Here is a 15,731-nt window from a genome sequence, read left to right as displayed (position 1 = left end):
TCATTTATTTCTCTCAGTAAATGGTTTTTCACAAGTGAACTTCTTCACTTCCATAGTTTGGCCAGATTTCATACTTGTGGACCTGAGTGTACTTCCTGAATGATAATTTTAAGATTAAAAGTGATGTTTTAATTGATTTTCCTCTGGCTGCTGTGGTTTTGAATCTGCTCTTCATGCTGCTCTCAGGTGGTGTTTTACTTTTCTTCAAAGCAGCTCCTTTGCGCATGCTGCAGTCAGAGTAAAGCTACTTGTCAACCACATTGTTTCTTCCTCTACCATGGCTCATTGCCGGTGAGGCTTTACGATGTTTTGAAAGGAAATATGAGGCTTCATGCTGATACAGTATGCACATCAGAACTGGCAAATTCTCTAGAAGTCTCTGATCTTGCAGACATACTTTTTTTTACTTATTAAGGTACTGATGCTCAGATACATCTGAATATGTGTTTCACACTCTCATTCTCTGTATGTATGATGATATGTGCACTTTATTTAGGAGGCTAGTTTGCCAATTGATAAGATACCCTACTGCTTCTGTACATTTGATTTGTTAAGCACTGAAAAAAACGTCATGATTTCGTAAGTACATGAACCCGTTGCTGTGTGCAAACCTAAATAAATTCAGGTACACAAAATGACTTTAACAAGCCACACAATTCGTTGAATGGCCTCTCAATGTCTATGTGCAGCAAGAGTAATTCTCAAGGTTTCAAATAATAATAATAATAATAATAATAATGTGAGGTTCCTTGGTCAGGTAATGAATTTCAAGCAAAGACTCAACCATGACGACCAAGGAGCTTTCAAAGCAAGTCATAGTCATTTAAAAGCACAGATCAGGAGAAGGGTACAAAAAATATGTCTCTGAATCTATGAGCACAGTCTACTCAATCATCAAGAAATGGATGGTACATGGTATCACCCAGACATTACCTATATCAGGCTGTCCCTCCAAACTAAGCAGCCGGACAAGGAGGAAACTGGTGAGGGATGCCACTGTCAAGGTGCGTTCACACTGCCCGCTCACTAGCGCGACAGAGCGTCTCGCTCCCATTCATTTCCAATGAGAGCCGGTGACTCGCGGCGACAGGGGGCGGGGCTCTGCTCGGAGACAAAATCTCCCGGCGACAGTGCAGAGTTGAGCAAAGTTCAATTTTATGCAAATTAGCAGCGAGCGCGCAGTGACGGAGTTCGGCGACAACCAATGGGAGGCAGGAGGCAGGCAATGTGCTCTGCATATTGAAGTGCCTTCTCTTTTCTACTGGCTAGTTTAAAAATAAGACCTGCCCCCTGTGAGCAGGCAGTGTGCACACAGTGTAGGGCTCAGCGACAGCGCGCCGGCGACTGAGGGACTTGCGAGTTGAGCGAGCGGGCAGTGTGAATGTAGGGTTCAATGACAGCATTGAAAGAGCTACAGAGTTCAATGGCTGAAATGGGAGAATGTGTGCATCAGTCAACAATATCCAGAACATTTCACAAAACTAGCCTGTGTGGTAGGGTGGCAAGAAGGAAGACCTTACTAAAAAGTAATCCATCTCAAAACACGAGTGATCCTACAAAAACGTGGCAAAAAGTGTGGTCAGATGAGACCAAACTGGAACTTTTTGGATTAAATGCCAAGTGATACCTTTGGCACAGACCCAACACAGCACATCTCCCAGTCGACACCATCCCTACAGTCAAGCCTGGTAGTGGCAGTATCATGCTATGGGGATGCTTCACCTCTGCGGGGACTGTCAAAGCTGGTTATGATTGAAGGAAAAATTGATGTATCATAGTACAGGCAAATAGGGGAAAATCAGTTTGTCTGCTGAAGACTTAAAACGTGGGTGAAAATTCACCTTTCAGCAGGATAATGATCCAAAGCACAAGGCCAAAGCTACAATGGAGTGGCTTAAGAATAAGATAAGTGAATAGGTGAATGTCCTTGAGTGGCCCAGTCAAAGTCTTGACTTGAATCCTATTAGGAATCTGCATAAAGACTTGAAAACTGCTGTCCATAAGTGATCCCCAAGCAACTTGAGAGAACATGAGCAAATCTGCCAAGAAGAATGTGCAACAATTGCACCAAGAGGCTGTGCAAAGGTGTGCAAAGGTGGTGCTTCCACCAAAGTTGATGGGTCTCTGCGAGAAAGATATACGTTTTCTCTTTAGTTCAGCTTACATTTGCTGTAATTTATCTTACCCTTAGAGGTCTTAATTTTAAGCATTTAAGTTTTGGGAAAAAAAAACAAAAAAACAAATATGGTATGCATTATTTTTTATTACACAAAATGGGACAAGAAGTCCTGGATCTTTAAACTTTCTTAAATATTTTGACAACAGTATTGAAACAGATTTTTAAGAAGTTTCTCTTTATTTCATTATAATTTTTACACCCAATAGGTAAAGCAGAACTTAATTAAGGTACTAACTGAGATGATTACAATCAAACTTTATCAGCCCAGTTATTTTAGAAAAGGCACTGGGAATTGTTTCATTTTATCTTTGAAGTATATTGATCTGCATTTCATTCCCACACTAACATTATATATGACAGGTTTTCTGCCCACTGTTGTGTTGTTTTTACCCACTAGGCTCTAAAAGAGTATTCTTTTATTTAAAGTTTGTTAAAAAAAATTGAATATTGTCCCTATGTAAATAAAACACACAAAAATAAAAAACACACATCCAGTAACTGTTTGTACTTGCAGAATCTATTTTCCGGAGCAGCTGTGAAGTTGTGTCTAAATCAAGTAATGAGAAATTGAAGCAAGGGATTGCAGTGCGTTTCCATGGAGAAGAAGGGATGGTGAGTAAAAACACACAAAAAAATACTGGGATACAGAGGATGGTTAAATTAGATGACATGCAGGGAGCTTGCAAGGCTGAGCCAAGCCTGCAGACGTGGATTTAGGAAATGGCAGAAAAATTCAAACCGATTAGTCAGTCTATTTTCTCTAGGCTTGAATCTCATTTTTGCTGTCACTCCTCAAGGTTAGTTTTGCAGTACGGACACCAAAGCTAAGCTTGCATTTATTTATTTATTTGTTTATGTTATATTTAAACTGCAGAGTCACTAGATTCTGTAATGGTTATACATATTGCATATATAACCTATATGTTTTTAATAGAAACCAGCACAGTGCCGGCTTTAGGAAACCACAAAAACAAAAAGGGCTTAGTATTCTATGGAGAGTGTAGTTTTATCTTTATTTAATTTAGAATCGAGCACAGAGATATGCGTAGGATATCTGATCCCACTGACTGATAGGGTTTCATGTAAATGGTTTATGTAGTTTTTGCATATCTCCAATTCAGTCCTTAGAATAGCATTGAAAACATTTCATTGCCTGCTCAGAGATCTGACCTCAGTTCCCGGATAAACTAGAACAGCAAATCAGAAAAAGATGGCAGGAACCAGTCTCTCCCTTCACTAGAAAATGTCTGCTGAAGGATTGACACAGTATCCCTGTAGCCTTCCATCAAATGGATTGCATTAGTCATTAAGGCCAAGGGTGGGCCTACTCCCTGTAAAATACATTGTGAACATCTTTTGATATACGTCTATAGCTCCAATATTCTTTGTTATGTGGTAGATGATATTGTGGAGCTGGAAAAAAAAATAAAATAAAAAAAAAATCAGCTTGCTCACAGACCCCAGTTAGCATTTGTATGCCCTAATGTAACTTTTCAAAACGGTGGAACCAAAGGGATAGAAGACCTTTCAACTGCAAAGCTCAGTAAAGACATACAGACCTGCTAGAACCCCCACTGAACTACATAGGATATGTCAGGCTTTCGAAGCAGCAGTCGCCTAGAATTGATAACAAAGGGAAGTCTTTTTTTGTTTTGTTGTTTTTATTCTCTCTTCTGGCCTCTTTTTTTTGTGTAGGCTGTATATGTTTTTAAGATCTCTTTCTATATGATTTTAAGCACACAGAGCGACCTACAGGGGGTACGGATGTGGAATGATGCACATACTGTTGTGGTGCCCTGGGTGTTCTTCATTTTTATTTTTCTATTACCAGGGCCAAGGTGTCGTACGGGAGTGGTTTGATATTCTTTCCAATGAGATCATTAACCCAGACTATGCGCTGTTTACGCAGTCTGCTGATGGTAAGTGTGTTCAGCTTGTGATGAAAAGCATTGCACATTTATTTTTCTGTCTTTCTTTTTATTTCTTAGACTTTACAGTACATTTTATTCTTGTTTAGTGACATGTTATATGGTAACTTAAATTAGATGACTGCAGAACTCTACTTCCTTGTGTAATGGGCGGCGTATCCCAGGTTAGACTGAAAGGCACGTCAAACCATAAAGTAATCCACACCATTCGTTCGTTAATATGGAGAACAACAAAACAAAAACAAAACCGTCTGATGATGATTGAACTCAGCAGATGCTTGCATACTGAACCTAATCTGCAGCATAGAAATTTGAGATGGTTCCCTGGTGGGATGTGTCAGCTAATAGTTATGAATAAGAGTGGATATCTACCGGAGAGCGTCACACAGTGCCCGTAGCAGTGATTTTCATGTTTGAAGTAAAATATAATGAAATGTCTTCAATAATTCTCTTTCACCAAAAAAATAGTATGTGCTACAGGTACTTTTCTTTCAGTACCTATTTTCGAATATAGCAATAGCAATATATTCTTAAACTCAGGAACATCTGATTTAAACAAATACCTACAGATGTAAAACATGAATATATAATAATGTTATTGTAATGTATGCATTTTATCCACCTCAGTAGCATGACTAATTCTTTAGCATCTTACTCGATCATGTCCTTCAATAATTTAGCTTGTATCCCTAATGTCTCTCATTTCTTTGCTTTTCTATTGTTTCTTCAAGCAAAGCTTTTTCCATTTTATGAAACATCAACTTGTTGTTGTTCTGATTGTTCCAATTGTTCATTTTAATATGTATTTTTTAACCTAAATCTGGGAACAGTAGTATGTTCTTGAGTGTTGCACTGATGTAGAGGGGATGTGGTTGAAACGTTTTAAATAACCAACATAAATGGGTGCTAAGCACTGGCTAAGCGATTGATCAGATCAGAGCCTTCGAAAATATTCCTGCCACCTCACAGTTTTACAGCTGAAAAAAGGCTTATAGCAGAATGAAAGCTCATACCCTAATCACTCTCTATACATTCTTATTTCTTTTCACTGTGTACAAATGATCAGTGATTTACTTTTGTTTTTAATTGAGGATGATTGATATGGCATTTAATCTCCGTAATTGTGATGGACTGCAGAATTCCAAGCCAAAGCAGTTTTATAATTGGTTTGTGTTTTTTTTTATGTGTAGAGAAAACCGAGCTGAGGAGACACATCAGTATTGATTTTTGCCCTTTTTTTTGCATTGCAGGAACTACATTTCAGCCAAACAGTAATTCATCTGTCAATCCTGACCATCTAAACTACTTCCGCTTTGCCGGACAGATTCTAGGATTAGCTTTGTACCACCGACAGTTGGTCAATATTTATTTTACGCGGTCATTCTACAAACACATACTTGGTAAGTCTTTTCTTTTGTTTCATTTAAACCAAAATAATGCATTTTTGAAAAATATTATTGTTTTAAACTGATCTCAAGAGATTTTTTCTGATGTATGGAGTATTGTTGCACACTATATACTGGTTTACTTTTTATTGTAGAAGTTTTGTGAAGTCAAGTTTCCATCTTTTAAAAGGCACTGAAAAAGATCAATTGAAAATTAAAGTGTGAGAACATATCAAATAGTTTCTATTTAAAAATTTTAGGAAAGATATTAATTCAGGGTCAAGTAGTCTTCACTAAATATAAATCCATTTTGGTGAAGACCAATATATAATCAGGCAAACTAAACTGTTAATTAAAATAAATATGTAATTACAAATAAATATTCCATTGCATTGAACATTGGAGGAGACATTTACTGATGTACTCTGACATGACTGCTTTGATAGCCTTAATGGTACCCTCAGGTGCCAGGAAAAATATTGCAAAGAGAAGTTAGGAATCACGTCCGATTTCATTGGGATACCTACAGAGATCTTGCTCTCCAGTAGCGCAAAATAAAATAAAATGATTTAAGGCACAGAAGAGAATGGCACTGTTATAAGCAATATATACAGAATAATAAATAAATATATATATATATATATATATATATATATATATATATACATATACATACAATTTCTGAGGTTAATGTATTAATTTATGTAATGATGTTAAATATAAAAAATGACAATTTACAAAATGTACATATTGTGCAGTTTCCAGTCTTTACTGAAAATGGGAGATGATATTTTGGCGTTCATCATTTTGGTTCCATTTGATGTATAATCCCCCTGTAAAATAAGGGTTGTGGAGACCATTTTTCATCCTGTCCTTGAATCAAATGTCTGGGAGTCCTGAGTAGGAAAAAAATGATTTCATTTGGTGATCAAGTGCTCAATAATTGACCCTTGAAACAAACTGCAATTCCAGTGGGATCTTAAAGCACCCCATCAGATGCAATCTGCATTGGAAAAAATGTATTGAATCTGTATTCATGCCACTCACATCAAAATTACATCCAGAGTACTACATTTATGTGAAAAAATGAAAATGCGTTTTCATAGGTGTTGTGGTACACTCAATTTTCTTCACAGTTAGTGCCTACTACAAAATGAATGACTATCCCTTCAACACATGTTACTTGTTACCAGCAGAGGTCTCTCTTCCCTTATCTATGAAACACAAACCTCGAAAAACAGTATAGCCTAATTAAATGCACCTGCATCTTAATAATTGTAATTATAAACTTGCAAGTGCTTACAAATGTGCAGTTAACATATAATATTCCAATGCCCATATGATCAATTTGAAGAGAAGCAAGTGAAAATCTATTTAAACAGTTTTTATTGTTTTAGCCCAAATTACGGTTCTAATTTCAGTACATATTAAGCAAATCAAGGTTACAAACACAAAGAGGCTATTTGGCCAGTCTTACTTGTTTGATTGTTAGTAGTTTTATCGACTGAAAGACCCAAGTTAAATTCTGCAGATTTCACTATGTAGGCATATTTGTAAATTTAATTTAAATATTGTCCCTGTGAGTATAGTGAGTGAACCTCCACACATAAATTGTTTAGCTTCCTTTTTGTAGTCCTAACCCCCCCCCATTGTTTTTATTTACATTGCATTTCTACTTAATGACATAGCACTTATGTCTCAAACCTGATACAATTATTTAGTGTATGACACATTTAATACATAACATTTTAAATTGCACAGCAAAAAGAAGACTGTGGAAGAGATTGTGTATTTTATAAATTAAATAGCATGTAAGTAAACTGTTAATAGTAGGTTATAGTGGGGACACTAGAAAATACAGCCCCACCGGGATGTTGAGTGGCAGCCATTTTGCACCTGCAGCTCATTAACCAGCACATAAAATGGAGATGTGATTAATTACTTAGCCAGTTAAACTTACTTACTCCTCAGTCCAGTTGTATGGGATCTCTAACGACCACTTGCAATCAGATGGCCGGCTTGACGTCTCGTTTGTACGGCAGCACAGCAGCCTACATTTGCTTAGACGTTTCCTCTCCAAATTCCAACCACGACCAGCCTTCCACAATCTAATAAGTATTGCTAACCCCTCTGTTGTTAATCTGGGGTATTTGTAATAAGTATTTGTAAATTGTTGGAGGATTCTAGAGCATTTCTAGTGGAATATGTATTTTCACTTTAAGGTGTAATATTTATTCAATTATTTTACACAATGTTATATTTTCACTTACATTTATTTTCTCTTTTATTAAATTCCGAAGCAGCTCTGTGTGACTGTATGAGAGGATCATTCCATTACCCATTCTAGGCAGCCTGCTAAACAATGCTCACTGAATGCTGAATTCACTGCTGTTATTAGGCAGCAGATACCATTTTATTTCAGAAGGAAGATACTATATGATGGATTGGGTTGTTCTCAGCATGCAAATGGAGGCAGCAGCACACTGAGAAAGTGCATGTTAATGGCACAGGCAGATAACTACATTTTTCACTCCACTCAATTCATTTTTACATTACTGCATTTTCCAGTCCCCCATTACATTTTTTTTTTTGCTTTTCACATGGCTGTGTGTTCTAGTGCAGGCCTGTTCAATTTTACCTCCTGTTTCGAGGTTCCATTTTGTTTATTCTCACACTGCTTTGTGTTCCAATTTTGACTAGTTTATTTTTACACTGTTACTCTGGATCATTAGATTTGCCCAATCTACACCACCCTGCAACATTCTGTTCATCTTCTACAAAGCTACACTTCCCATTGTCAGCCTGTGCATTTCCAGGGCTTTGTGTATATGAGAGCCAGTCTGTTCATTTCTTTGGCGACAAACGCTTTCAGCTGTCATACTTTAAGACTTAAAAATTTTAATCAACCAGATGGTAAGATATCTTATATAGACTGAAATCCTTTCTATTCTGCTTTTTTCTGTAAAACTACAGATGAGGTATAGTAAAGTTGTCCAAATTTCAGTAGCCTGCATCCCCAAGGGTCTTTAGTTTGTGTTCATTATTTAAATTTTGCAGATGTTATATTCTGTAAATATACACAACACACTGTAAAAGTATGCGACCGGTCCATCAGACCTTTTCCAGTCAGAAATGAGAGCCACTTTTGAAGTTCTAGGTACTGTAAAAAGTTATTTGGGCAAGCTGATCCATTGCAGTACATTGGAACAAACTCAGGATCTTTCCATTGCAGTACATTATTGAACACGTATTTAATACAATATTTTTTAATAAATATGTATATATTTATAATACAATGTTTATATTTCACAAAATGTTATCCTACCACTTTGTCATAATACAGTAATTAGAAAATGTATCTTGTTGAAAATTTCACCTAGAATGTAACAAGGGAGAACAAATATAGTAGCGCAATTGTTTGCTTTGAGGATATACTAAATTAAAAAGTGATTTATAATGTGATGTACATGCCTAATTTGTTATGACATTTCTGTCTTTATGGCAACTTTTTCCATAAAGTGGATCAAAACTTGACAGATCTAGTGTGCTACTATAACACTTTTAGGACTAATAGGTAATTATCAGAAGACCGCAAGAAAAATGCAGAAGAGTGGCACATTATTAAATGATCTTGAACACACACAGTGATAGAAGGACTACAAAACTTATGAAAATAATATAACCTTTTTTGTGAAAGTTGTGAAATCTACCCCTTGGGGATATATTTTCCGTTAATGATTTTTTCCGATATATTTCTCATTCTTCCCTTTTTAGCCTCATATAGCTTCGAGTACATGTATTATCATACGAATTGAGTAGCAAGTTTTCAGTTCCCTGTGAATGCTAAAGGGCAGCATGAGACTGGAATTTCACAAAGTATGGTACGAGAGGAAAGAAAATGTTAATGGGTACTAAAGAATATGATTTTAGTGCACAATGTAACATTTCTAGTGTTATGCAATGATAAGCCTGTCTTCGGACTCTTTTTCTGGTTGTATGTTTAGGCATTCCTGTGAACTATCAAGATGTAGCCTCCATTGACCCAGAATATGCCAAAAACCTGCAATGGATTTTGGATAATGACATCAGCGACTTGGGCCTTGAGCTGACATTCTCCGTGGAGACAGATGTGTTTGGTGCCATGGAAGAAGTACCATTAAAGCCAGGCGGTGTCAGTATTCTTGTTACACAGGACAATAAGGTGATTATTAGAGGGATACTGGGATCGTATTTGTCCTGTTACCGTGCAACTATAATGCTTTTATCTGCAGCCTATATTTAACATATTATTAACATGACAAGGAATGTAAAGGTCCACTGGCCACATGAATGTTCATAAATTAAATGGCATGATTTCCTTTGCATTTCCTAATGTGTGTTAAAATCCTACTTTAGCTCATGTGTGACACTTGCTTCCTCTCACGGATACCACACTGCATTGTCCAGATATTGTTCTGTTTCTGTCTAAGACAAAACGAACTTTATTTATTATTCAAATGTGTTCCATAATGTGAAAAACACCATCAAAACTGCATATGTAAACATATGAGATGCGTAATGCTGATTTAGTTTTGTAAAAAATTGTATGTGGTCACTGGACCCTTCAAAACCTAAACGTTAAACTGTTGCAGTTGTATTTTACACCGGTTTTTATAATTACTGTTCTTATTACTTTGGAGAATAGTATTTTCCAGTATTTCACAACCAAAGTGTTTCCTGTTTGTAGCTTTTTAAGACATACTAATTGTAATAAAGAGTGCCACAAAGACCAGGCAATACTCTCCAATAGTAAGGTTTTTGAATTGCATATTGAGAACTGCCAGTAGAGGTCAGTCTTTTATAAGCAAAATAAATAATATATATATATGTTTTTTTTTTATGCATATGCATATGCAATGATGGTTTTTTTGAGTGTTGCTGAGCATCTGCCAGGGCTACTATAAGTTTCACACATGATTTGCATACACTTTTTGCATCAATGGGATTGCCGGAGTATCGGTAATAAGCATACCACCTGTGAACCCAGAGGTTCTGGGTACAAAATCTGCTTGAAACACAGCACACTGTTTCATAAGGTATTGAGTTGGTTGTGTGGGGAATAGGCTTTGCGTCTATTATTAAAAACCCTGCTTTTATTTCACCTAGCACCAAGGCCAAACTCTTGCTGGCAGGTACATGCTGTGCCCTCGAATTCAGAGAGGGCACTTTTCAGATTGGCTCCAATGCCCCTTGTTTTTTGAAAATTGCAGCCAATATCTTTACACGAAATGCCACCTTAATATTGCAGATTATGTTATAGGTTACCTTTTTAATGATTTGTTTGCTGCTATACTAAATATATGAATATCTATTACTCCAGCAGCTCACATAAAATATGACAATGATTAGGAAAATTATGACTAATAATACTTAAACAGAATAAGCTATAATGACAGAACCAATGTACTAGAATCTTACTTAGGTGACAAATGGATATGCATACCCACACGAACACAGATCTATATTTGAAACAGAAATGTTTAATACTTCTATTTAAGTATCAATAGCTGAGTTGTCGATAGCAATGGCCCATCCTGACAATTCATTTTACATAGTTGCCAGCCTTTCAGTTGGTAAATGTAATTAGATTCATACTCCCATTTGCAAGTCATTATTTGAATAGTCTAAAACAGTTGATGAACTGACAGATGATAACCTTTTCTGTTGTAAAGTACAAAGCATAAGACATTGCACCGTCTTTCCCATGATTTTCTTTGGTTAATGTACTTTACAGTGTTCATTCTTTTATGTAAAATGAGCACATTCTGCTGCAGTGTCTCAGTGAAAGGTAGATTGCATTTTGGGTTGTGTATAGTAATTTCACACACATGTGCAATTCAGTACACCCAGCCTCACCAGGGATTAATACCAAGGGATGAAACTAATTTGTCTGTTAGGATTTTTTTTTTTTTTTTTTTTTTTTTTTGCAGTTGTTTATTGCTGCTGTTCAGATTCTTCTCGTTCAAAAAGGTATGTTTTTCACACTGTGGTAGAAATATTGAATTTCCATTGTGCTGCAGCACAGAGACTTGAGGCATGCATCGTGCAATTTCAATTCAGCCGAGGGGAGGCGGGGGTTGTGTGATTGCTGACTTGGTAGACTCGCTCTGTGAAGCATATCTGCTCTAAGAAATAGGATAAAGCTATGTAATGTGGGGAATTTACAAAAAAAACGAAAAAAAAAAAACTTTTTGATTTTATACAATAACTTCAATATTTTTTTTTTCTTTCTTTGTACTTTGTTTCATTTAATCAGGCCGAGTATGTCCAGCTTGTGACTGAACTTCGAATGACCCGAGCCATTCAGCCACAGATTAATGCATTTTTACAAGGCTTCCACACGTTCATCCCCCCTTCTCTGATACAGCTGTTCGATGAATATGAATTGGTAAGTCAGTGATAGATGCTGCCACAGCCCTGTCTGTTCCCTTCACATCAATCCATCCAGAGCTGCCGAGATCAGTTCAGCGGAACATCTGGTATTAATGGCTCTTAAGGAAAGAAGACTGGAATACCTTTTATATTTGGCTAAATGCTGCCTGAATTTTGGAAAAGCTCCCGTTGTGTAACATACCCCAATGCACAGCTACAACATAACACTGCATGCCTTTCTCTCAGTGGGAGTTTAAACTGTAGGATGAGAGTGGAGCAAGTTCTGTATTTTGATTGCATTCGCTAGGGGGTCATATTCTTCTATGACAGAGGGCGTCACATTGTGGGAAGTTGCGTCAGTGTATTCATGGTTAGCTACTACACACTCCTGGTCCATACTTCACCAGACAGGCACTATAGGTCACCTTGTCTGCACTTCAAATTCAACCCCCCCATTCTGCCTTGACAGACCATATTAAAGCATCCATCCTTAAGGAACAAATCGATTATCTGAGTGTTGGTGCTGAGTGTATCAATCACTGCGTATACACATGTGTAGATGCACTATTTCTATTACAGTTGCATTACGACTTTACACAAAGTGCTGAATTATTCTAATGAATTTTAATGGAATCTGTCAGACAACTTAAACAATGTTGCATGAATGTAATTAAACAGCACATGAATATGCATTTATTTATTTGAGTCGTTTTAAGGGTGAAAACTGCATTAACTAAAAGCATAGGCTGTTGAACAGATATTCATTGCTGATATCCATAAGGCAATTCAGTAAGCTATCAAGCATTCCCATGGCAGTCCACTTGGGGCTCTGACTTTTAGTTGGATGGATTTCATACAACTACCAAAATATGACGTACATAAATAAATGCATTGAAATGTATGTTAATATGTTGTGCGAATGAAAATTGGTTTCTCTGGATGGTGTGTATTATTATTATTATTATTATTTATTTCTTAGCAGACGCCCTTATCCAGGGCGACTTACAAAATATAAGCGCAATACAAAGTGCAAGAGTACAGTTCAGCATCAAACATTATAAATTCCAGTTTACACAAGTGTATAAAATATATGAGGTCTTACATCCTGGATTGTAAAAGCTGAGTGCAGACAAGATGTTAGGTCACAGTCAAGGGCCAAGGGGAAGGGAGCATAGGGGAAATCAAAATAACAATACGAATACTAGAAACGCAAGGCAGGTAGTATGATAAAACATTGTAAAGTGTGATCTTACAGGAGAGTACAATTACAAGTAGAGTCTGAAAAGATGTGTTTTGAGTAATCGCCGGAAGGAGTTGAGGGACTCTGCTGTTTTGACTTCAGTGGGAAGGTCGTTCTACCACTTAGGGGATAAGAAGGAGCGAGGAAGGAGAGTGGAGAGGAGGCAGAGTTAGTCTTCTGGCACCGTAAGACCACAGCGGTCTGGAGGGGATGTATGGAGAGACGAGGGTCTGCAGGTAACTCGGTGTAGTCTGTTCGAGACATTGGTAATTGAGGGTCAGTGTCTTGAACTGAGTGCGTACCGGTATCAGGAGCCGGGGAGGGAGCGGCGCAGTGGAGTAGCGTGTGCAAATTGGGGCAGAGAGAATACCAAACGAGCCACAGAGTTCTGGATGAGCTGGAGCGGGCAGGTAGTAGATGCAGGCAGGCCGGCCAGGAGGGAGTTGCAGCAGTCCAGGCAGGAGAGGACCAGCGAGTCTCCTGGTCTAGTAGTTGGTGAGGAAGGGATGGATGTGGCGTATGTTGCTCAGGAAGAATCTACAGGTGCCAGTCAGCGTGGAGAAGTGCTGAGTGTAGGAGCGCAGAATCGAAGGTGACTCCTAGGTTCTTAGCTGATGAAGAGGGAGAGAGTGTAGTAGATTCCAAGGGGATTGAGATGGAGACGTCAGCAGAAGGTGAGGAAGAGGGGGAAAAAGAGGAGATCAGATTTGGAGAGGTTGAGCTTGAGATGGTGTGAGTGCATCCAGGCAGAGATAGCAGACAAGCAGGAAGAGATGCGAGAGGGGATGTGGGAAAAGACAGGAAGATCTGGGCATCATCTGCATAAAAATGGTAAGAGAAACCATGGGATGCGATGAGGGGGCCCAGGGAGCGAGTGTAGAGAGAGAACAGGAGGGGGCCCAGGATGGAGCCTTGGGGTACGCCTGTGAGGAGAGGTTGGGGGGGAATGAGGAACCTCGCCATGTCACTTGGTAGGTCTGGTCACTGAGGTAGGAGGAGAACCAGGTGAGAGCAGTCCCAGAGATTCCAAGGTCAGCGAGTCAGGAGAGGAGGATGGAGTGATCGACAGTGTCAAATGCTGCAGAGAGATCAAGGAGGATGAGGACTGAGGAGAGGGAGGCCACCCGAGCACAGCTGAGGGAGTCAGTGACTGCCTGGAGAGCAGTCTCAGTGGGGTGAGCGGTGCGGAAGCTGGATTGCAGAGGATCCAGGAGTGAGTGATGGGAGAGAAATGCAGAGAGCTGACAGTGGACAGCACGCTCAAGGGTCTTTGAAAGGAAGGCGAGTAGGAAGACAGGGCGGTAGTTCTGAGGAGAGGTGGGGTCAGGGGTAGGTTTCTTGAGGAGTGTGATGACAGCAGCTTGTTTAAAAGCAGAGGGGAAACAGCCAGAGAGGAGTAAGGAGTTGAGGAGGGAGGAGATGAAGGGGAGTAGATCAGGAGCAGTCGCATGGAGGAGACGAGTGGGGAGAGGGTCCAGGGCACACGTTGTGGGTTTGTGGGAGGAGAGCGGTGAGAATGAAGAATGAAGAAAAGGAAACTTGATTGGTGGGAGACTTGGGCGGCTTGGGAAAGGAGGGGGGACTGTTGAAGAGCTTGCGGATGTCTGTGATCTTGGAGGAGAAGAAGGAGGCAAAATCATCTGCAGTGAGAGAGAAAGGAGGAGGGGAAGTGGGGCGAAGAGGGAGGAGAAGGTGGAGTAGAGTTTGCAGGGGTTGTTGACAGTGGATTCAAAGAGTGATTGGAAGTAAGACTTCTTGGCTGAGGTGTGTGAGGAGGAGAATGTGGACAGTAGAGAACGGTAGCGTTCAAGGGCAGCTGGGAGTTTGGACCTCTTCCACTTCTGTTCAGCGGCACGCAGACTGGACCGTGTTGAGCTAAAAATGGAAGAGATCCAAGGCTGCAGAGGGGAGGGACGGGGAGGACGAGACGTGAGAGGACAGAGAGAGTCGAGGAAGGAGCTGAGGGAGGAGAACAAAGAGGAGGTAGCACAGTTAACAGACACATGGGAAAAAGTCAATGGAAGGTAAGAGAGTGAGAGCAGTGGAGGGCAGAGATGGAGGGAGATTATGGCAGAAGGTGACGGAGGGAGGGGAGAGAAAGGGAGAAAGAGATGAAGTGGTGGTCTGAGACGTCCATGGGTGTCACTGAGAGTGTTGAAGGGGAGCAGCCTCTAGAGAAGATGAGGTCTAGCTGGCGGCCTGCCCTGTGAGTGAGGGGAGACAGGGAGAGAGAGAAGTTAAAAGAGTGAAAAGGTAGAGGAAGAGGGTTATAGGTGAGGACAGCGAGGGAAGGGAGGAGAGAAGAAAGTCAAGTTCTTCCAGGAAGGAGGCGAGTGGACCAGGAGGGTGGTAGAGAACTAGAAGGAAGAGAGGGAGAGGTGAGTTCCACTGCGTGGAATTCAGTTGTTAGTCGTGATAGAGAAGAGAGCCCTGTTCCTCCTCCACGCCCGGTAAGACGAGTGGAATGGAGGACAAACGGAGAGGATAGGGCAGCAGGGGTGGTTGAGTTCTCAGGGGAGATCGTGTAGTAACCCTATCAGTGTACCGATCTCAGTAAATTAACTGAAGGGATTAGATGGGCCACGAGA

At 39.5% G+C, this 15,731-nt stretch overlaps 1 protein-coding gene across 2 annotated transcripts in view; it reads left to right on the top strand.

Annotated features, from left to right (window-relative positions):
- hace1 (HECT domain and ankyrin repeat containing E3 ubiquitin protein ligase 1) overlaps positions 1-15,731 on the top strand; it is a 43,044-nt gene that overhangs the window by 23,163 nt on the left and 4,150 nt on the right. For both annotated transcript variants that reach the window (XM_066701798.1, XM_066701789.1), the window contains exons 16-20: positions 2,694-2,791; positions 4,011-4,098; positions 5,358-5,507; positions 9,497-9,693; positions 11,788-11,919. In XM_066701798.1, coding sequence (XP_066557895.1) covers positions 2,694-2,791; positions 4,011-4,098; positions 5,358-5,507; positions 9,497-9,693; positions 11,788-11,919 — 665 coding nt within the window. The remainder of the gene's footprint in view (positions 1-2,693; positions 2,792-4,010; positions 4,099-5,357; positions 5,508-9,496; positions 9,694-11,787; positions 11,920-15,731) is intronic.

This window comes from Amia ocellicauda, chromosome 1, assembly GCF_036373705.1.
Source record: "Amia ocellicauda isolate fAmiCal2 chromosome 1, fAmiCal2.hap1, whole genome shotgun sequence".
Lineage (NCBI taxonomy): Eukaryota > Metazoa > Chordata > Actinopteri > Amiiformes > Amiidae > Amia > Amia ocellicauda.
This window is presented reverse-complemented; position numbering and strand designations above follow the sequence as displayed.